The sequence below is a fragment of the Solanum verrucosum genome, unplaced genomic scaffold (genome assembly GCF_900185275.1).
Source record: "Solanum verrucosum unplaced genomic scaffold, falcon-dt-bn FXZP01000137.1, whole genome shotgun sequence".
NCBI lineage: Eukaryota > Viridiplantae > Streptophyta > Magnoliopsida > Solanales > Solanaceae > Solanum > Solanum verrucosum.
In genome coordinates this window covers 1274125-1298291 of record NW_026020405.1, presented here as the reverse complement: position 1 = coordinate 1298291, position 24167 = coordinate 1274125, and the positions used below count along the sequence as shown (strand labels likewise).

The window sequence follows — 24167 nt, the reverse complement described above, 5'->3', positions numbered from 1 at the left end:
ATAACGTTTATTTGATGGACTTACTTAAAAAATAAAATTACATCTTTGCTATCAAGTATAACTTTTGACATGATAGTAAGCGTTTGATCCTAACAATATATATTACTAATAGTTGTAACTTGTATAGCTCTTACCGGCTATCAAACGAGGTTTGAGGCATCTAAGCACCATTAATTCTAGCCTAACCCCACATTTTATCCTAACCAGTAAAGGGCCCCAATATTCTATTTTGGACCCTTCAATATTTTTTCCTTTGTAGCTTTATTCATGAAAATGAAAAACAAACACAAGGAACCCTCAAAAGATTAAAGAAATTCACCTTAATGATTCATTATCTTTAAATAGGTCAATTACCACATGAATAAATCCACTAAAAATAGAAGGGGGGACATTTTTAAAAAAAACCTTTTTGCCCTTCATGATTTCAAGGTTCATTTCGGTGGCACATTTCAATTCTCTTTTTCATTACTTAGAAAAAGAGTTGTTCAATTTAAACCTTCACACATTTTGTTACATAAAACATAATTGCGAAATGACCATTTAAACTTGCACCATATATAAACTTAACAAGTTTTTCTTTTAAACACCTTAACTCGATTTTTTTTTGCACATTAATAAGCACCATTAAGAAACATATTGCATAAATTCCATGTCCTCTTCGAGTCCCGCCATTGTCTCGGGTGCCAAAACCACTTCAAGATCAACGGTTCCATTTCCTTCTCGTCCGGGGAAGGCGGAGATCTTACCGTCAAATTTATTAGCCATACCACTTCGGACCGCGACCGGTCGGCCCCACCCAAAATCATTATCGTACATTGGAAACCTAGGTGAACTTCCCATAGTAATCATTGCCCCATCAAAATTTCCTAAAGGAAATAACCTAGGGTTACTTTCCCAATCCTTTACACCTTGGCGAACGGTGATATCACCGTGCGCCACTACGTTTTGATGTAGTTGATTCGCACTCCAATACAAGTCGTTAGATAACAACTCCTTAACTGAAGCAATGGTTGGGATGCTTTGGATCCCGTTCCCAAAATAGAGCGGATCCATCCGTTGCTCCAACCGATGTCGGCAATTGACCGCCATCCTAAACGTCGTCGTTTTGTTCCCTTCCAATTTCCTAGCCCGCGTCACGGATTTCCACAGCTGAGCACTCAGCGACTGGAAAGACGAAATCTCCAAAGCCGAATTCTTCACAGCCGCGCCGTTTTTCAAACCCAGCTCATCATTAACTGGCGTTATCTTTCCGTTAGTTTTACCGTTAACTCCTGTTTTGTTAGCTCTGAGCTTGAGCTTCAAAATAGCTTCTCGGCTAAAATGGAAGATCTTCTCACGCAACGGCTCGTCGCCGGAGAAAGTCGCCGACGGTCCACCTTCCGGGAACTTAAGCACCGCCGGTGAATCAAACACCGTTTTACGACTAAAACATGGCTGCCTAGTAATCTTCTTCTCCCCTTTTGAAAATTCGGCAAAAGTATTGAAGAAATTCCAAAACGAAGTTCCATCAACGACGGCGTGATTCATGGTACACCCGATGAAGACGCCGTCGTTTAGTTCGGTAACCTGAATCGCCATTAAAGGTTTATCATGGCCAGCATAACTAAGGGTTTTATCAAATTGGAAGAATTTTCTGAAATAAATGGGAATATCAGATTGATTTTGTGGAACAAGAGTTGAAATCATGAGATGGGGTGCTTTCGTATGTACAAAATCAACTCCAGCGTCGTTACAGATGATGTAAACATACCCATCGGAATCAGTAATTAATCTGCCGGCGAGTGGAGGGAAATGGGAAAGGGTCTTAGAAAGTGCAATTTTGAGATGTGAAATAAGGGAATTTGAAGATTCAAAAGGAGATTGAGTTAACAAAACACCCTTTTGAATGTATTGACAAGAAAGCATAGGAAGATCAGAAACAGAGAGTTTTAAGGTATTATTAAGAGATTGATGATGATCTGGGTAAATTATGCATTTTGAAACTACAAAAAGTGAAGAAGTAGGCATAGTTGCAGGGTGAGATGGAGTTATGGTGATTTAGATGAATGGAAGAAACGGGGATGGAGATGGGGAAAGAAGTAAGACAGTTGGAAGGTATATATAGAGTATTTTAGGAGTCAAGTTTGGGATTTTTGGGTTCATGCACTTTGGTTGTTAGTGACTTTGTAATTTGACTCCTTTGGACTTTTATTTTTATTTTTATCCATTTCCTCTTTTTAAGTTGAAATCAGTAATTTGTTATGTAATATTGTCATATATGAGTTATTATTAGTAGGGCGAATTAAAGTTATCTTCTGATTACCTATCCACTTAATTAAGTGCAAGAGATACCAGTAGAATCAGACAACACATGTTACGATGATCAATGTGAATTCCAACAAATAGAGTTCTCTATAAAGGAAGAAGTGTTTTCTATAGAAGTTTCTTCATTTTTTGAAGTTCAAATCCAAAATCTTCTGATTAAGTTTATGACTTCATACGAATTAAGTAGTTTTTGTCCATATATATATATAAAATACAGGAATTAGCAAGGGACAAATTCTATAGCTAAATAACAGAATTCATCACTAATCCTACCTAACTAACAATGAATTATCATAAAGTTCTTTTAGTTACAAGCAATGAAGTTCATAGTTTGATTTGACACGGAATTTAAGATAAATAAAAAAGTTTTTTTAATCTTGTGTACCTAAATTAAAGTTATGTCAAATGTACTAAAATGTTTTTTTTAATCTAGTGATCTTAAACATATCACGTCGAAAATTGAAATTAAATTGTCGACAAAAAAAGGAAAGATGTCATTCTTTTTTAAACAGACCAAAAGGTAGGTCATTCTTTTTAAAACAAATGAAGTATTAACTTGAGTTTAATATAAAAATTCATAAATTTTAAATTCTGAATATGTCGTTGTACACAGAGAAATCTCATCCAACCTTCTTTGTCTAGTTTCTCCCACACATGTATTGAATCATTGATGATGAGTACAGAGTACAATAAATTATGAAGAGTGTCAAGGACATAGTTGTGGTGATTATGGAGTTTGTGTACACTCATACAACTTGGGAAATTAGTGATGAAGTAATAAGTGCTAGACACTTTTGTACATGCAACTTTCACAAAGAATGGGTTTTTTTTTTCTATTACACTGACCCATCCCATATAGGTGGACAAGGTTGTTCAAGTTTCTAGTTCCATCTACTTTCATCATGTGATCTATGGCTGACACAAATTTGCTCTTTACCTCAACTGATGATTCAAAATTTTATGTCAGTAAATCTTGAGTCATGTGGTGGATATGGACATTACAAAAATACTTCCAGAAGTCAGATTATAAGTTTAGATGAACTTAGTAAGTTTTGTTTACATAAGTTATTTGTTACAGGAAGTTTATTGAATATATATATGAATATTAGATTTAGAATCTAGACATATCACTTATAATCGTTATTCTTAAATTCAGAATTCATGAAATTTAAATTTTGACTTTGAGTTCTGAATTTATATGCTTTCATAGATTGAATTACATTGATAACCCTTTAAACTTGCTTGTAGATTTTGTTTAAAATATTTGAGTTATGATACGTAACTCTACCACTTCACATATATATTTTATTAGGTATTTGAAAAGTGGAGGACTATCTATATGAGTTGAAATCCGCTCTTGACAAACAGACAAACTAAACTACGATATGTGGCTGAAGCAAAATCGAAGAGATGTTGGTTCCTCTCACCTCAGCCCGAGAAAATCTTGGGATTGTAGTCCTCGACATGACATGGACGGTTATCGCATCGATACAACCAAAGATCGCTTTGTAATATGATAACCTGCAACATCCTCCAAAAAACAAATCACTTTCCAGTTGGATCACTCTCATAATTGCCCCTCAGGCAGATCAATAGTCAACCTCAAATCTAACCTAGTCTGCTTCCGATCAGCCTCGAGCCCACAACCAGAGGTGAGTCACGGGCTATCAAATAGCCTTTTCAAAACTAACGTGTAGTCTTTTCACATTATGAGTTAGACCTGACCTTTTGGACGATAAAAGAGCCCTACCAAAAAAGAGAGGGGTATCAAAGTCTCCTTGAAAAGATGACAATATCCATTTTATGGTTCTAATGAAAGAAGGCCCTCCATCTTTTCCCCTAATTTATTTTTCCTTTTGTTTGAACAATATATATTTTGGTACTTAGTCTCTATGTACTTTGTTGGTTCATCTAAAAGATAAAAATCTTGATAGGCTTTAATTCACTTGTTTTTAATCTTTTTTTACAAATTCAATTGTTATTCAAATTTCAAAATGAAGATTTTCTCGATTAATAGTAAGAGATCATGCTCATTATAAATCAAATTACATTATGCTAGGAAATATTTAGTACCATGATCATTAAGGAAATAATACCTAATCTCAAAAATACTTTAGAATCTTTTTGATTGCTTTTTCGAGAACTACGATGTACACACAAACTTGTATTATTTCTTAAACCTCGTGGAATCTAAACATTGCCGTTAAAAATGATTTGGTCAATCCCCAACACTTGTTTAATTCATGTTAGTCCTAAAATGTGTATGTTTAGCCTTAATTGAACTTTAATATTGACTAGACATAAAGATGATTTAACTTGTTGCCAACCTTAGCCTACTAAACCTTACATGTGATATATGGTCCTCTATCTCTCAAATTGATTGTTGAGAGAAACATCAGTCAGTACCAAATAACTAGAGATTTTAAATTCGAAATTTACTAGATACAAATATTTATGTGAGATTTTTTTTTTATGAGAATTCAAATTTCATAAAATTTTAAAATAAGTATCAAACATCTAATCAAAAATATAAAAAAATAAAATACTAAAATAACATTTTACACATTTTGGGGTTTTTAACCAATTTCCAAGAAGGCTAATACTCGTGTTCCTCCTTGGTGGTCGGAAATTCCTTATAAGCCATACCTTTTTTTGGTCCATTAAGGAAAACGTGCTTAATATGATATTCCTACTAACTTTTTTTCTTTCATTTCGTAAAGTTATTTTTGCAAAGTCAAAAATGTGTTCGACACTTTTTTTTATATATATATCGAGAGAAAGGATTACGATAGCAAGCCTCTCCTTGGCCGGTACGAATTTATATTGAGCATATGTATTCAAGTTTCTCTCTTATTTACTTATATACTCTCTTTATTTTATTATAACTGTTGTCTTAGCTCATTTCACATCCATTTAGAAAAGTTATAAATACAATATGTGTCTTACTCAGTAACTCCTATTTATTAAATATTTTTTAAGAATTAAGCAGTATTAAAAAGAATTGATTCTTTAATATTAAAATATAATTGAAAATAATTTCTAATTTTGATTTTTGAAATTCTAAAGTGATAATTATTTTTAACATTGTAAATTTTATTTATTTTTTCTATAATGAAATATTATTATAAAAAAATATATAATATAACATAATTAACTTGATCGTTATTATGAAATGTTATTTATTATAATATTATAATATATAGAACGGTGGGTATATGTGGCTCCATAATCTAATTAATATATTTAATTACCTATTGTAATAAAGTAATTAGAGGATCTAATAGTACCCATTTTACCTCACGTTTTTGTGACCCATCACTATTAATCTATTTTATTTTTTTAATTAAAAGACAAAAGGGCACCTTCATTGTGGGATTGGTCGAAATATATGATCGGCCACAATTCATTATTATCCATAATTATCTCAACACTTTGGTGTTTTAATTTTAAACAACTTTTCATGAGAATTTTTTAAAGCTTTTTCGAGAAAAAAATATCATTATTTGAAAATCAGTGTTTGATCATAAAAGTTTCAAATTTTGAAAAATATCTAAAATTCTAATTTTTACTCACTTTTTCAGAAAATAGGTAAAAATGCTCTAAAATTAGGTGAAATAAACAAAATGCCCTTATTGTTACTTAATGAGTAAAAATAAGTATTTGGAAAAAATAGAGACAAATATACAATTTTGAATCAATTTTTTCAATCTAAAATAAGTAACAATTAATTCAAAAAAATAGCGATTTAATGTATCCTATCATCCTCACCACGTGTCACCGCATCATCATCCACTTACTAGTTTGGCTGATATATTTCAAATAGAGATAAATATACAATTTTGAATCGATTTTTTCAATCTTTTTACTATAAATAACGATTAATTCAAAAAAAAAAAAAATAGTACTTGGGATTGAATTTTTAACGTCAAAGTGAATTTTAATTTTAAACTCATTAAATCAATCTCTTGTCGTGTGTTTAGGAGATTCAAAATTTATATACATATTTATAAACTAAAAAAAATCGAATATAAAGTATAACTTTTTTACTAAAGGGATCGAATGAACACCCCATCCCTCAGAAATAGTAATAAAAATGATATATATATATATATATATATATCAAATTTATGTGCTGGATTGTGTGACAAAATCAAGTGAAAAAGATTATTAATTATATTTTAAATAAAAATAAAACCTGGTTCATGCATCTGAGGATAGAGGTGGGGTATATTGGTATTAATTTAATTTACTAATTGACCCTTTTGTAATGACATATTAGGCCCAAACAAAAGCTTAATCTTTGGAAATTAGTTGTTAATTAGCACACAAATGACACAATCATATCTTCTTATCAACTTTTGCTAATTGTGTCTGGTATCAGACTAATCAACTAATAACATACGTACAAGATTATCACCAATTAATCTTTCATTAATAGGTGTATTATCAACCTTATCATTGTCATCATTATTGTTGATAATTATTGAAAAAAATTCATTTACACCTCTTAACCCACCCCCACGCAAATAAATAAATAAAATAAAGGAAAACAAAAATTACGTTGTCCCAAGAGATTGAGTCACTTTGTATTATATTAGTAAAAAGTTAAACCAAAGTTTAAAGTGAAATTTCTTTAGATAAGTTTTTCATCTAACTAATTTACTATTTAAAAACAAACAGAGATATGATTAGGGTGGGATTTATTTTCTATATTAAGAAAAATCTACAAAAAATTAGTAGTAAGGTATTTATTTACCAATATAGTTGATAGTTGTGTATGTTCAAGTATATTTTATGTATTTATTGGTTTGACGTAAACACTTCGTACGAAGATGTTTTTAATTTATTTATTTTTGTTCAATTTAGATGAAGAACCAATTTGGGAAATTTGCTATTCAATCTGTATTGATCTATTGAATGAGGAAAGGTACAATGTAATATATACATGCTAACAACGTAGTTCTAACTAACTAAAACTGCACATTAATCGATGTAACTAACTTTTGGTTATAATTAACTAATTGAAATTAAAAGAATATTGCCAACTCATTATCACTTACATAATTAAGTAGTAACTAACTAAACTAATTTCCAATACTCCCCCTCAAGCTGGATCAACTGAAGACATTCAGAACTCCAAGCTTGGCTAAAAGAAAATCATGTTGAGATGATCTGCCAAGAGCTTTAGTCAAAACATATGCCTGTTGCTCCTTGGTGTTGATGTAGTTAGTTTGAATGAGCCCATGTTGTATCTTCTCACGAATGAAGTGGCAGTCTATTTCGATGTGCTTCGTCCTCTCATGGAAGACAGGGTTAGCAACAATCTGAATGGCTGTTTTGCTGTCACAATGTATGATGGTTGAAGATTGCAAGTTGACACACAGTTCTTGGAACAAACTGGTGACCCAAACCACCTTTGTAGTCAATGTGGCAAGACTTCTATATTCAGCCTCAGCAGAGCTCCGAGACACGATGTTTTGCTTCTTAGATTTCCAAGAGATGAGGGAACTACCAAACTTCAACAAATATCCAGTCACAGACCTTCTGGTACTTAGGCAAGCTGCCCAGTCAGCATCACAAAATCCAGTCAGCTTTGGATCCTTTTGTGAACTCATAAGAAGCCCTAAACCTGGACTCCCTTTAATGTATTTAATCACCCTCAAAACAACATTTCAGTGTGAATGTTTGGGTTGTTGCATGTATTGACTCAGAGTCTGTACTGCAAAAGCAATATCCAATCTAGTATTGGTCAAGTAAAGCAGTTTACCAACCATCTTATGGTATCTGCTAACATCAAGAAATAGAGGATCAGTGTTGCTCGTATCATATGCAACTGAAGTGAGTTTTACATTGCACTCAAATGAGTAGAAACGGGTTGTGCTCCTGCAAGACCAGCTTCAGAAATTAGCTCTAGTGCATATTTCCTATGATTTATTACTATGCCACTGTTAGATCTGCAGAATTCAATTCCTAGGAAATATTTCAATTCTCCCAAGTCTTTCATCTTGAAGTGACTATGCAGCACTTGCTTTGTAGCTTGAACCAACACAAAATCACTACCTGTAATCAATAAATCATCAACATATACTAAAACTATGACCATCCCTGCATCACTCTTCTTGGTGAATAAGGAATAATCCAAATGACTTTGGATATAGCCTGAACCACATAATGCCTCAGTAAGTTTGGCATTTCATTGCCGGGACGCCTGCTTAAGACCATATAAGGATTTGACAAGCTTGCATACATGATGTTGGTCCGCACTCTTAAAACCTTTAGGCAACTCTATATAGACTTCTTCAAATAAATCACCTTGTAGAAAAACATTAAACACATCCATTTGGAATATAGGCCACGTCTCAATGGCTGCCAAAGCAATGATGACTCTTATAGTAACCATCTTGACCACAGGAGCAAAGGTTTCTTGATAGTCAATACCTTCTGTTTGACTGTACCCTTTGGCAACAAGTCTTGCCTTGAATCTATCAACCTGACCATCTACTTTGTATTTGATCTTGAACACCCACTTACAACCAATAACAGACTTATTTTCAGGTAACTGCATGATCTGCCATGTACCATTATCTTCTAATGCTCTAATTTCTTGTGCCATAGCTTCCACCCACCTAGGGTCCTGCACAACATCCTCATAAGTTTTAGGTTCCACTTCTGCAGAAAAATGACTAAGAAAAGCCTGATATCCATTAGAAAGATGATCATATGCAATTTATTTGGACATGGAATAAGGGTGATCAGAGACACTAGTAACATAATCTTTCAACCACACTGGAGGATTGCTTTATTTTGTTGAATGTCTTGCTATTGTAGGTTCAACCAATAGAGAATCAGGGGCGCCACATAATTTTCAAAATCAACTTCGACAGAATCAATATGAGCATCGGTATTAATAGGCTCCAGTATATTATCTAAAACATCATCAACTGGTGGTTCTGGGACTGTTATGGCATCCTGAAAATCTATAGGAATAGATTGATGGTTGAACAATGGTGTATGCTTGTCTTTTGTCCTTGCATCAAATGGATACACCTCCTCTTTAAAAGTGACATCCTGCTTACCAACATTTTTTGGTGACCCAAACTATAAACAACATAACCCTTTTGAGTAGAAGAGTATCCCATGAATACACATGTATCAGCTCTAGTTGAAAAGTTGTCACCCTTGACAGGTTTAGTAGAATAACAAAGACAACCCACTGTTCTTAAATGACTTAGATACGGTTGAACCCCATGAAACATTGCAAAAGGTGATTGTCCCTTTAACACACTAGTTGGCATTCTATTGATTAGATAGACTGCTGCCAGGACACACTCTCCCCAGAATCATATTGGCAAAGATCCTTGAAACCTGATAGCCCTGGCCACTTCAAGAATATGCATGTGCTTCCTCTCCACCACCCCATTCTGTTGTGGGGTGTGAGGACAACTACTTTCATGAATGATTCCTAAATTCTCAAATAATGTTTTGCATTCATTATTAAAAAACTCAATGCCATTATCTGATCTAATAATAAAGAAGCATTTTAAAATCTAGAAAACATCACTCTTGAACTTCATCAAAAACAACCAGGTCATCCTAGAATAGTCATCAACAATGGTTTAGAAATATCTATAACCAGCATAGATAGGACTTTTATAAGGTCCCCAAACATCTAAATGGATCAAATAAAAAACAGAACAAGTTCTTGACAGGCTTGAAGGAAAAGGATATTTAGTTTGCTTGGCAAGAGGGAAAACTGAACATTTATTACAATCGTTTACATCTGCAACATTTTAAAGCAAAGATAAGTGTTTCAGTACCTTCATAGAAGGGTGACCTAGTCTACTGTGCCATTTGAAGCCTTCTGAATTCATAACCACATTGCTCACCAATACATGTTGTTCAGTATGTGTGACCTTCTCTGAAAAAGGACTGGAAGATAGTAGAGATCATTCCTCTCTTTACCAATCCCCTTCACCCTTCCATTTGAGAGGTCCTGAAAAACACAAAACTCAGGGAAGAAGTTCACAGAACAATTTAGCTGCCTGGTTAGCTGGACACTGATAGTAAATCAAATTTAAAATCAGGAACAACCAACACATTTGTCAAAGTGTCACCAGTTGATATTTTACAATTACTAATTCAAGTGACTGGAATTGTCTGTCCATTAGGTAGATGAACCTGTCTACCTAAGGTTTTTACTGAAATAGAAGCTTCATCTAGCTTGCTAATTTTAGGGGTCATATGACAAGTTACTCCCGAATCAATTATCCATTCTTCATTAGTATGTGGCATTGCAACACTACTCTTTCTTTTGGTGTTATGTACTGATAAAACAGTAATAGAAGTACCTGCAGTGTTTGCCATAAATTCCAATGAGTCCTCATTATTTATCATCTGCAGGATTTTGTTGTATTGATCGGGAGTAAAAGTAGGTTGTGTTGTAAATTGGTTTGCAGCCTGCTCTAAGTTCCCAGAGTTGTTGTTTGGTCCCTGCACAGATTCAAATTCATCTCTACCCTGACTGTTAACATATGCATGATTTGTTTTCCCTATATTAGGCACATCTGGACCAGGCCCAAACTTCTTTTTGAACCTCCAATCAACTGGGTATCCAATCAGTTGAAAATATATGTCCTTTGTATGACCATGCAACTTGCAGTAATCACACACCAAATACCAATTCTTCTTCTGTTTATAGTTGCTACCATTTCCAGTATTACCATAGCTTTCTTGTCCAGTGTACATTGCCATAGGATCATAAGAACTACAAACATTCTTTCCCTTATTAGATTGCATCACAGAATCATTCCTTTTTTCAGCATACAATGCCATTGATTCATGAACTTCTCCACCAATTCTAGTTCCAGCAGTCATACGCTGGCTCTCATCAGAAGTTATCATAGCATATGCTTTATTCACATTTGGAAGGGGATTCATCATTAATATCTGACTTCGTGCATGACTTTACATCTCATTTAATCCCATTAAGAAAGCAAATAGTCGCAGAAATTGCAAATGATCAACATACACCCTCGATTTATCACAATTACAAGTAGGAGGAGGCACTAATGCATCGATGTAATGACCCGAAAGGTCATTTTGGTAATTTTTCGTGGAAATGACTATTTTGCCCTTTCGGTAGTTGCCCCGAGTCCCATGTTTTGTGGTTGTAAAGTTGGTTTGAGGAAAAGTTGGTAAAAAGTTGAGTTTTTGAGAAGTTGAGTTTTTTATGAGTTAAAGTTGGTTAAAAAGTGCTTTTTCGAGTCATTTGGAGTTTCGGGACTCGGATCGGATTTTCGTCGATTCCGACAGTTTTAGAATGTCGAAACGGGTCTGTGTGAAGTTACGGAGTCGAATTTGGAGTTGAAACGAAGAATTGAGGTCCTAAGTTGCTAAAGTTGTGAAATTTTGATAAAGAGTTGACTTTGGTCAACATATGAGGTTCCGAGGCTCAGATTGAAATTCCGAGAGTACCGTTGGTTTCGGGAGGCGATTCTAAGTCTAGAATGAGTCTTGGTTGAATTTTTAGACACTCCGTTTGAGTTTCGAATTTTTTTGGCGTTAAACTAGTTTCTTAGCATCTTATTGAATTTCGGGTCAAGGAGTCCTCGAATTCAAATTCCGACGGTTCCATTGAGTCCGGAACGTCGAATTTAGTGGGGGTACATATTTAGTTTGTGTGCACGAGATTCCGAACGAATCCCGAGGGTCCAACGGGGACTTAAACTTTGGTTTTAAAATTGTGTGCAGCTGCTGTGTATTTTAGCTGCAACAGCAGTTTCTTCCCCTTTTTTTAAAAGCCAAAAACAGTAGTCATTTTCCCCCAACTTGAAAAATACCCGTTTCTCCATTTTTAGACTTTGAGAGCTCGAAAATAGGTGATTTCAAGTGGGTTTTCGCAAGGAATTCATTGGGTAAGTTATTTCCAACTTAGATCTTTGATTTCCATCGATTATTTATGGATTTTAACATCAAAATTTGAGATCTCAACTGTAAAATTTGGGGGTTTTTGCCTAATCCGAATTTAATAGAAAATTTGAGTTTGTGAACTCATTTCAACTCCTTTTTCGAAACGGTTTTCACTATTGGATTCTAAATTTCTTGGGGAACATTTTTCACTAAAAATTTCCAGATTTCAAGAATATTTTCCGAAATAAGATTTTTTGACCATTTTACCCTTTTTCTCCAAATTTCACGATATTGGTGTTGTTAGATTCGTATTGATTGTGGGATTCCATTTATAAATAGATTGTGGTGATTTGGAGCGTGCTCGGAAGGGTAAAACTCAAATTTGAGTTACTAGTTGAAGTGTTTTGAGGCAAGTGGCTTCTAAACTTTGTTAAACTCTTAGACTACACATGACTACTTTCCTAATTGTGTTGGGGAGTAATGGGGATTGAGGATGAGTTTTATTTGTTGATTGAAATTGTTGTAATTGAAAGATGGGGAATAAAACGAGCTAAATGTGTTATATGTGACTTGAATTTGTTGAATAAGTCATGTGATAACTGATATTGAGGGGATAGAAGAGCATGAGTAGGCTATGATTGATACAGACGATGTGTAATACTATGATGTGGTTGTGATTGAGACAGATGATGTGTAATACTATGATGTGATCGTGATATGGTTGTGATTGAGACAGATAATGTGTAATACTATGATGTGATCGTGATATGATTGTGATTGATGACATGTGCATATTCATTATTCATCCCAAGTATGAACTATCTGTTGCATGAGTTCTGAGACACTGATATGAGGACGGATGGATATGAGACACAGTCGAGACTAGCTCCGGCTAGCGATTTGGATGCTGATGGGATCTGGTTCCGGCGGTGATACATGGTCCATGTGTGGCCCCCATGGGTTCTGATTTGAGTATTCAGCGCGGTCTGATTACGTCAACAGATGTGTATCTTAGGACAGACATGCATCACGACTACATGACATCATTATTGCATTTGCATCGCATTTGACTTCATATTTGTCTGTGGTGTGTGGATTTTTCCTATTTGCCCCTCTTCATGTGATATATGATCTATTTGCTCTTACATGAGGATATGAGATTGATGTTGAGACACTGTTAGATATATCTGTTGATTATGAATTGTGTAGTATAGGTTGTTGGTTCGCTGTTAGAATGAAGTTTCGGTGGTTCGGTTGGGATTGAAAGGAGTTGTTTGTAGCTGCTAGTTTAGCTTAGCTTAGTGTTACTTGCGAGTACCTGTTGCTTTTGGTACTCACCCTTGCCTCTACACAATTGTGTAGGTTGACAGCTCTATCAGATCCGACTTATTACTCATCTTCAGATTAGAGCTTCCAGACTTACTTGAGAGGTAGCGGTTCATTCCAGACGTGCCCTCAAGTTATCTATATTTATTGTTCTGTTCTATTCTAGAACTTTACTATGAGACTTGTATATTTTATTCAGATTCTGTATTAGAGGTTTGTACATGTGACAACCAATTCTGGGGTTATGTTGAGTTTATTTAAAGACTTCCGCTTATCTTTCTATCTTATTCTTGTTTTATAAATTCTATATCGTCGGGTTTTTGGGTGTTAGGCTGACGTGTCCGGTGGGATTTGGGCACGTGCCATCACATCTGGTTTTGGGGTGTGACAATCAAATCCATCCCATAAAAGTCACAATTTAGTGAAGTAACCTGAGACTGTTAGATTACCTTGATGGAGTGTACAAATATCTCGATGAAGGTGATAACTTCTAGATCCATCGACCTTGTTAAATCGCTCATTCAGATCTGCCCAAACCATGGCTGCATATGATGCATACACAATTCCACTCAACAACTCCTTGGACACTGTATTCATAATCCAAGCCAAAATGAAGGCATTGCACTTCTCCCATTGTTCCTCTAATTCAGGTTTATAATTAGATTTGCGACATGATCCAAGTACAAAACCTAATTTGCTCTTTGCACGCAGATTGATCATCAATGATCTGCTCCATAACGAGTAGTTTTCAGTTCCTGTGAGTTGAACTGAAGTCAATACACTACCTGGAGTATCTGATGGGTGCAAATACAAAGGATGATTGCGATTCTTCTCAATTCCTTCAAGAGTATCGGTTGAAACCCCTGAATCTCCAGCTGGAGCATCTCCTTCTGATGTTGATACCATTATCTTCAAGCTCGATCAATGGCAGAAAGACAATCTTCAGTTTGAGAAAGAAAGTAAAATTATGAATCTGATCTTTGTAGATTCACAGCTTTGATACCATGTTCAATTTAGATGAAGAACCAATTTGGGAAATTTGCTATTCAATCTGTATTGATCTATTGAATGAGGAAAGGTACAATGTAATATATACATGCTAACAACGTAGTTCTAACTAACTAAAACTGCACACTAATCGATGTAACTAACTTCTGGGTATAACTAACTAATTAAAATTAAAAGAATATTGCCAGCTCATTATCACTTACATAATTAAGTAGTAACTAACTAAACTAATTTCCAATAATTTTTCTCTTTTTATGATTCCAGATAATGTTTATTTTGGAAAGTTGAGATACTTGGTTAAGTGAAAATAGAAATTTGTAACTTGTCTTCTGAAAAAAACGTAGAAGTATAAATTATTTTTTCAAGGAACAAATTTATACCTAGATTATTTATCAATAACATTCTCTTTTTTTTTTTTTACAAATTTTGTTTACGATTGATTTATTTTTTATATATTTAAAATTTGTTGCAAACAGGATCATAGAATTGACTTGCAAGTATATATGTTTTTTCTTTAATGGATGATTGTTCTTACGTTTTAGGTCAGCTTTCACCAATTGTTGTAATTTATGTCTTCTTTAATCTAATTTATTTAATTTCCTTTGTTTTATTTAATCTATTTTCCCCTTCAAAAGAAACTGACAGAATTTCAGAAATTGACAAATTTGAAATAAGAGTATTTTCAAGTTAAAAGGTTAACTCAAAGATATTTGGGAGCTGAAAAGTGGATGACGGATAATTTTATACCAATTCAAATAGTTGAGAGGCATTTTATATCCTTCCCCATTTTTTTAAAAAAAGTGTTTTTTTTTAATTTATAAAAAAGATCAATAAGTTTTAAAAACATTTTTCAATAATTATTAGTATTTGATGAAGTTTTTTAAAAGTGTGTTTGAGTATATTTTTCTCAAAATGCTTTTAAAAATTTAAAACAGTATTTTTTTTAAAGGGAAAATTACATTTTTTTAGTCTATCAAAAATAAATTTGGCCAAACACTTCACTTCCATAAAATAATATTTTTGATCTTTCAAAAACTTGATCAAATATGCTATAAATATATTTTTCACAAACATACTTTTAGCGAAAATATGTTCTTTTAACTTTTGACGTATGTGAACATATCTGAACGCATCAAAATCTGATAAAAATACGTAATATTACAAACTAGATGGTATATCTAATTAATTAGCTCCTAAATTAATGAGATTCAATGAATAATAATAAAAAGGGAAAATTGTACATGATGACAAACTATTAATTCAAATTAAATGGTATAACCACACTTTGATTTCATTGTGCCCTGTAGCAAACTGTTTTCCAGTCTCCACTCTCCCTCAAACTCTCACTCGCCACTCTCCCTCTCTTGCTCGCTCTCTCTGTCGCTCGCCTCTCTCGCTTTATACAAACAAAAATGTATAAATTGTGTTTCTTTTTGCATAAAGCGAGAGAAAATTGAATGTACACATACAAATACATATATCTTCGTCCTATACACTTATAATTATACAATACAAATATTTCCTTGTCCAGTTCTCTTTTGCTTTTCTCTCTTTCTCGCTTTATACAAAATACAATGTATAATTTATGTTTGTATAAAGCGAGAGATAGAACGATATTTGATATACAAACGTTTTATTTTGATTCAATTGTATACAAATTCAAATTTTATACAGATATACAAACACATAAAATTAACTTGAGAGACTCTCAACGATTTATACAAACGAGAGACTGACAACAATTTATACAAATGGTCTGCCAGCGAAATTATACAAATTTGAAGAGGAGCCAGCGAATTATACAATTGCTTCTTTTGTATATATGTATAGCGGAATAGCCTAGTCATAACATGTTTGCTATGAAGCGCAATTATGCAAACTTTGCTATAACATACAAATATAAAAAAAACAACTTACAAAAATAACTATATTTATAGGGTTAATGAATACCAATAGGATAAGTATGCTATTTACAATAAATGACTACAATTTATATCACGTTTTCGCTGTATTTTTGTATAGTTTTTTATTTTTTATTTTTATATATTAATACATCTTTAAGTACAACAAACTAAATAAGGAATTGACTCTAAATATAACCCACTATCCTTACATTACGTCCACACAATGAGCAACTTCCCATAATTAACTTTATAACTGAAAATTACTCATTTAAAGACATATCATATCATATTCTTTATCAGTTTAACAAAATATGTGATACATCATACTCAATTTTCTTGTTGTCTCCATAATTCTTATTCTGGCGTCGTGAAGGCATTAATAATTTTTTTTTGTTAATTCAAGTTATTGTATGCAAGCAAATTGTTGAATTTGTGAATGAAGGTTAAGTATTTCGATTTTGAATTAGGTGAACTACATGGCAAAATATACACTAGTTGTTAAACAAAAAATGAATACACCAATATAGAATACAATGAATACGTTGTTGTTAAACGCAAAAATGAATACGCTGGATACAACTATACTTGTATTCCCTAATCAACTTTTTATCTTGGATATAATACTTATCTATCTAGATATAACTGTATTCGCAAATCAACATTTCAACTTGTGCTTATATAACAATACAAGTATCTATGTATATAAATATGGATACATTTCAACACTGTTGTTAAGCAAAAATATGGATACATTAGACAAACGAGCAAAAAAGATATAATTTGTGGGTATAAAACTATATAAGTATGGATACATTAGACACATGAGCAAAAAAATATACAATTTGTGGATATCAAACTGTATAAGTATTCTTGTAAATAAAATTTTGAAAAGGCCAACAATATTGTATTGATGTATCCAGCTATACTTGAATTCCCTAATCAACTTTTTAAATTTGACAGAGTACTTATGTATTCAAATATAATTGTATTCACAGATCAACAATTCAACTTGTGGTTGTATAATAATACAAATGTCTATGTATATAAGTATTCTACTATATACAAAATTGACAATCAAAGAACCCTTAATCTCTTTTTTGTTCATGTTCTTCTTGTACTCATTTTTTAACAACTATATACATACGAAATCAAATTTTCAATACAAAAGGACAATCCATAATATAATGACAATGGCACACAATACATGTGTTGAGATATATAAGTAAATGACATTAAACTAAAAAAATAAAACATACAAATCTCAATTTCAGTTTCCTCTTGTTCCTGCTCGACTGCTCTTTTTTCACACCCACTTGAATCACAAGATTAGTTTTCACTTTTGAACCTTTTTTTCTCTTTACTAATTTTGCATGTTCGATTTCTTCAAGCAAATTTAAGGGTATATGGTCATTAACCTTTTTTGTTCTTCTTTCATTCTCCATTGCAGTAATAGAGCCTGAAATTTTGACTTGTTGAGTAATACACAAATCAAAAGAAGGTAGTTCATCCAACAATTTGTCAAATAAATGTATATCTCTCGTAACCCTCCTCGGAGTATCAATTTCAGCCATTGAAATGGATAAACAAATTCTTGAATCAAAACCCTATGAAAATAGAAGAAAGTGTAGATGTGTAGATATATAATGTTCATAAAAATGAGATAAATATGCAATTAGAAGATATTTGATGGATACAAAATCACAAAAATCGCTCCTACAGTGATGTAATGGATCTTGAATTTGAATGAATTTGGGGGAAAAAAATCAGAAAGTATGTGATGTATGAATATTGATGAAAGAGAAAAATTTGATGATGGTAAACATGGGAAAAGATCACAAATGTGTCTGCCATAATTAATTAGGCATTCAATAATTACTTTCCTATTTAATATTTATTTATTATATTAAATATATATAGAAAAAATTATTTATTTGTACATAATTAACTTTGCTATTTATAGTCTAATTATATCCATATCATATGAAAAAAATAAAACGTAGTTATTTTTCTTGAATAAATATGAATGTTTGCCATATTCTGAAGTTTTTCCTATAAATTTTGTGTTTGCTATATGTGAAAGTTGCTCTAATAAAAATCAACTCATTTAATGACCCATTATTTATCCTATATCTTGACCCAACTCATCTAAATCCAAATAATCTTCGGATGGGTGATTTATTTGTTTAATAACTCAACTCATTTTATGTCGTCTATTTAAAAAAGTTAAAAGGGTACAAAAATTATATAATGGAAGAAGGACTAATAATATTGATTCCTGGGATCATGTGCTTATAATTAAATCCCCCTAATCATTATTTCATTCATGATTAATTAGGAGTAGTTTGGCACATATGACTAATTAAAAATCATTATTGAAAGACCAAATATTCTTTTGTTGAATATAAATATTAATATATTAACTACCATCTATAATTAAAAAAAAATCAATTTTTTGGTTGATGGATACTTCTTTCATATCAGAAAAAAAGAAGAAAAATACAATTTTTGGACTCTTTACAATGTATATATATCTACTTTGGAATGTTAACTGAACCAACAATTTCCTGTCTATTTGGGGAGCTTGATGTAGGTGAAACTTTGTCAAAATTTGGAATTGAAAATAAGAAATAAATAATTGTGTGATTAATTATTGATATGCCAGCTATTAGCTATAGAAGAAAAAATTGGCCACCTAAGACTATGGTACTGACTATATGTTATAATTAGTTGCCAACATCTATATGGTTAAAAACAACATAATTTCTCTACATGCATGCATGTATGTCAAATTATACAAGTTGTACAAAATTTGGTCACTTCAATTTTTAATTAATGGTGGTGTTTAAGCTAGTTGGTTCGCGTTTTAATTATTTCGTCAAGTACTTGTTTTTTTTTTTTTTTATGAACCACATATATCATGTAATTACCCGCCTTCAACGAAAGTCACCTTGTTGGATTTGAAAATCATTTACATTTATTTTATCGGTCACTAAGCTACATCTTGATTGATCGTGTAAAGCAGGAACAACTTTTGAATGAGCATTTGAGATGTTATTTAAAATATATATAAAAAATAAAAACATAAAAGAATTAAGAGAATTCACTATCTACTACTATTATATATACATAATATATATTTATAGGCAGGGACGGAGCCAACATGATGTTAGAGGGTTCATTCTAACCCCTTTTGACGAAAAATTATACTATTAATTATATATAGTTAAAATTATTTTTTATGGGTATATAATAGATATTGAACCCCTCGATTAGTTCATGATTATACTTTATATTTTGAACCCTCTTAACTACGCCATCATACATATATTAATTTTTTGACAAGAAAAATTTAAAGAAACCCCTTACGCGTCTAGCTTCGCGGAGTAGCATCCTATTTAAAGGGATATAGATCATAGTTGCCACTCTTATATGTTCAAAAATTGGCCACGTCTAGGACTAACTGTTGTTCAAACGAAGTGCACCTGCCTTAATATCAAAGTTCAAAACAAACTAATTGGCCCATCCACTTGAGGCAAGCCTGGCAACAAATCAATTATTGTGAAAAAGAAAGATTTTTTTTTTCTGAAAAATATAAAAATCATTTAAGGTGTTGTTTCACGAATTTTTTTTTCCGCAAACAATATAAATTTCACTAATTTAGAATTTAATTACGTACTTTTTCTTGAGTTTTTGAAATTACCATTCGTGCTAGATTTTGATCCAAAGATACATGTCTATACATGATGTCAAAATTAAGTGTAATTTGTTATAGATACACTGTATTCAACTGGATTCACATGTATTTGAGATACAATGACTCTCTCCACTCTCCTCTCCCACTAGCCTCTCTCTGCTTCTCTCGCTCCCCCCTCTCCCTATGTATCTGTTTTTTTATCAGAATGTATTTGAAATGTATCTTGTATGATTTACATATATATGAGATACACTGAGTGACTGAACTCACTCGCTCGCCTCCCTCCTATCTCGCTCGTCTCTCTCCCTTTGTAGAGTGTATCTGGTAGCAAAAATATATACATAAGGTGTGTTTGACTTGAAATCTGTTATGAAATTAATATTAATTAGTAAATATGATAAGAATATTTATATAATTAGGTTAATTTTTTCACTAAATATATATTCCCTACATTTAATTTAGAATAAAAACAAAAGAACTTTGAAATTTTTGTAAAATAAATATCATAATAAAAATTTGACTATGAGGTATATTCCGAAAGGAGGCAAACAAATGTATAGCCTAGTCTTACCAATTACCATACAACTTGTACAAAATTCATGTACACCTCCTATTCCTAATACAAGCAAATATGCATTATTATAAAAAGAAGTAACCAAATTAGTAATTGATATCTATAAATTTAAAATTCTGAATTTGTTATTTTAGTAAAGCTAAAACAATTGCACATTATATTGTTGAGAATCCGACAATTCCAGATGGGATGGCAACAAAAATCCATGTTAAAATAGATGTTTGTTTCTAGTTGGTAGAAGACAACGGGGCAGTCATTTCCACACTGTTTTGCTAAGATCTGATGAAGCAAATTGCACATAATAGACATGGATAAGTTCTGATTTATAATGAGCACCCACTACTTGATTATTATTTTTTATTTTTGAAATGTCATAGTTGTATATATGTAAGTTGTCAATTGATAATTGTAACATTTTCTATTCTTTGGCATGCTAGGATAAATAAACATACATAGTCAATGCTAGTGATTATTCTTGGATAATTTTCATGAACTATTAGAGTATTGACTTTTATTTAATCACGTTTGTTACACAACTTGCACTTTTTTCTAAAAAAATTTTTGTAAAATTTATTTTTTAGATAGGGATGTGAGAAAAGTGCAAGAAGATAGTGGAGGTTGGCTATTTTTAATTGGTGGAATATTGCTCCTATTATTGTCATTTCATTCTCAATACTTAAGAGTCTTCGAGACTTCAAGGGGACAATGTAGTCCACACAAGTCACAACACTCCACAATGTTACTAGTCTTTTAGATATTTCTCACACCTGGTTAATTATGTGCTGCTTATTGAGTTGTGCGATCATATTATCTAAAAGTTTAAGTTATTAGAGAGAATATATTTTTATTTTTATTGTATTCTTAATAATAATCCTCTGTATATTTTCATTTATTCATGTTTGACTTAACACACCCTTTAAGAAGCAATACTAAAATAATATTTGAATTCCTCCATTTCAATTTGTTTGTCCAAGTTTCTTTTTGAATCCGTTTAAAGAAGAATGTCTTTTTCATGTTTTCCATCTCAGCTTCAATTTATGCATCTTATCTTCCACGGGAGTCACCCCTACCTTTTTTCGAACTTCGTATCTAATTTTATCTCTACTACTCATATGTCCACTCATCTACCTCAAGTGAGTCAAGATACTCACCACCCCCTCAATTAACGAAACTTCAACCTGAAATAAGTAAATTTCATGTGTCCATAGTACCCTTCAGCTTCTGACCATTACTTAAAACTATTTTCAACTTGAAGGTTCATTGCACGTCAAGGTAAAAAAATTAGATTGTTTCCTTAAAGAGGGGTATTATTAGATGAAAAGTAGTAAATGACAAAAAAAATCAATATCTAATAATGTATAAGGAAAAATTTAAACTTTTTCCTCTCCAAAAAGTAGTAGTACTATTGTGTACCAAGAGAACAACAAATTTTCAACAAAAAGAAAAGTAGATATGTTAGGGTATTAATTGCCCAAGTTTCTTACCATAAATATGTTTTTCTTTTGGGAAAGGTTTAAGATAGTCCTTTTCCTGTAGGAAAATATTTAGGACTCTATAAATAAATATTTGTTCCTTTTAACATAATCAACATTCGCAATATAGTCCTAGGGTTTTGAGAGTTTCGATTATGGGGGAGAATTTGTGAATCTCCTTGCATTCCGAGTGAATTGGTTGAGGTTATTTATCTCTATATTTTGTACTCTCATATTTATAGTAGATTGTTCATCTCCTTTGTGGATGTAGGTTGATTGACCGAACCACGTTAAATCTTTGTGTCTTTTGGTATATTTCTCGTTTGTCTTCTTATTCATGGTCTTTCGAGGTTTGCTTTGCTAGCTTCCGCATTGCACCTGCTTATTTTAGGTCCTAACAAGATACTCCCTCCGTTACAATGTGACACTCTTTCTTTTTTAATTTATCTAAAAAAGAATGTCATATTATTATAATTAAAATGATTTAACTTTAAAATTCCTTAATGAAATGAATTTCCTCTGCACAAACATTCTATGCTTATTTTAGACCATAAATTTAAAATCTTGATATTTTTTCTTAAATATCATAGCAGTACGTAAAATAGGAAGGAGAAAAGTATTTGCATTTTGCAGCAATTTTATAAAGTTTGTGGTCAAAGTAGAGCAGGACAAAATTAGTATAAATGCAGTGTATGTAGTGACAAGTGACTAGATTATTTAATGGGGTCAGATGATCCATTGAAGGATTTTTTTTTCTAAATGTCACATCTTTGGTGAAAATAATAGTAATGTTTATTTTTTGGTGTATTGGATTTACATGCCCCATACATTGCATGTGGATTCAAAAGAAATTGACAAAATTTTGTAGTCTTAAACTATTCTATTTTGTAACACATCTACATGGCTTGTTCTATTTTTGCAATTTTTTTGTTTCATTGATTAATAATATATCATAGTTTAATTTGTGATTAGGTAAGTATTAGATATTCTAATAGTTATTTTAGGGACATTGAGACATATATATCAATCATAACGGTTATTGACACTAAAAATTAGTTAAAATTAGTCATGGCAATAGTAACCTAAGAAATTGGCATATATTAGCCAACTCTTCCAAATATCTAGAACTAAACAATGTATTCAACCCACCAATACCATTGTCATCTCGATCAGGCTCGACGATCATGACCTACCATAGAAGCTTCTCCCACTCTCTTGTTTTCGCTGTCTATGGACCACGATTAATTTTACCTTTTCATATAAAAATATTTGGGATTTTTTTGAGTGAGCGTGATTTGAATTGATCGAAAATACTTGGATGAGGTAATACCCAAAATTTGAGAAAGATGGACTAAGAGTGATTTGGAATCAAATTTAGATATAAAAACGCCTCAACAGTATGTGTATATTGTATTATATATCATGTATATTGATGTATCCCTCAAGCAAATTTACATGAATATACATAGAAATAGAGTCTGCTAAAGATAAGCAGATATACATAATTTTATACACTGATATACATAAACATATATATAGATATACATAAGGATATAGAGATGGAGTCATCTTTAACTAGAGTTAGTAATATGAAAAGTAGCTTAAATGTCTCCAAAATCTATATTCAAGGTCATTAAAATGTTTTAAATAAAACGCGATATCACCCGATCGAATCAAATTACAAATACCCATATAGAGAAATTCAATCCAAACTTTAAAGGGTTTTTAATGACGTTTTAAAGTCACTATCGCATATTTGGGCGCTAGGCTCAACTTGCTTTAGGCTACAAGATTATTATTTTTTTGGTTTCCATCAGTGTTCAATATCTACATTGAAGCTTAACTATTCTGGATTCGCATCGCGTAAGACTCCATTCGGGAGGAAGTACTCCCTACCAAGGATTTTTTTCATATCAGAGCTCATAATCGAGACCTCTGATTAAGGAGAAACAACCCTATCCGCTGTATCAGATCCG

General features: G+C 32.2%; 2 protein-coding genes across 3 annotated transcripts in view; both read right to left on the bottom strand.

The window, feature by feature from the left end:
• The window catches only part of LOC125840365 (high mobility group B protein 1-like), a 285818-nt gene that overhangs the window by 192311 nt on the left and 69340 nt on the right, over positions 1-24167 (bottom strand). The window lies entirely within an intron of this gene.
• On the bottom strand, positions 306-2052 carry LOC125840349 (uncharacterized acetyltransferase At3g50280). Its single transcript, XM_049519311.1, has one exon. It carries the CDS (start codon positions 2005-2007, stop codon positions 625-627), a length of 1383 nt encoding a protein of 460 aa, XP_049375268.1. The 5' UTR covers positions 2008-2052; the 3' UTR covers positions 306-624.

What these genes read in the sequence shown, in the direction of transcription:
- LOC125840349 (XM_049519311.1), bottom strand. Translation starts at nt 2,007, where the DNA reads ATGCCTACTTCTTCACTTTTTGTAGTTTCAAAATGCATAATTTACCCA.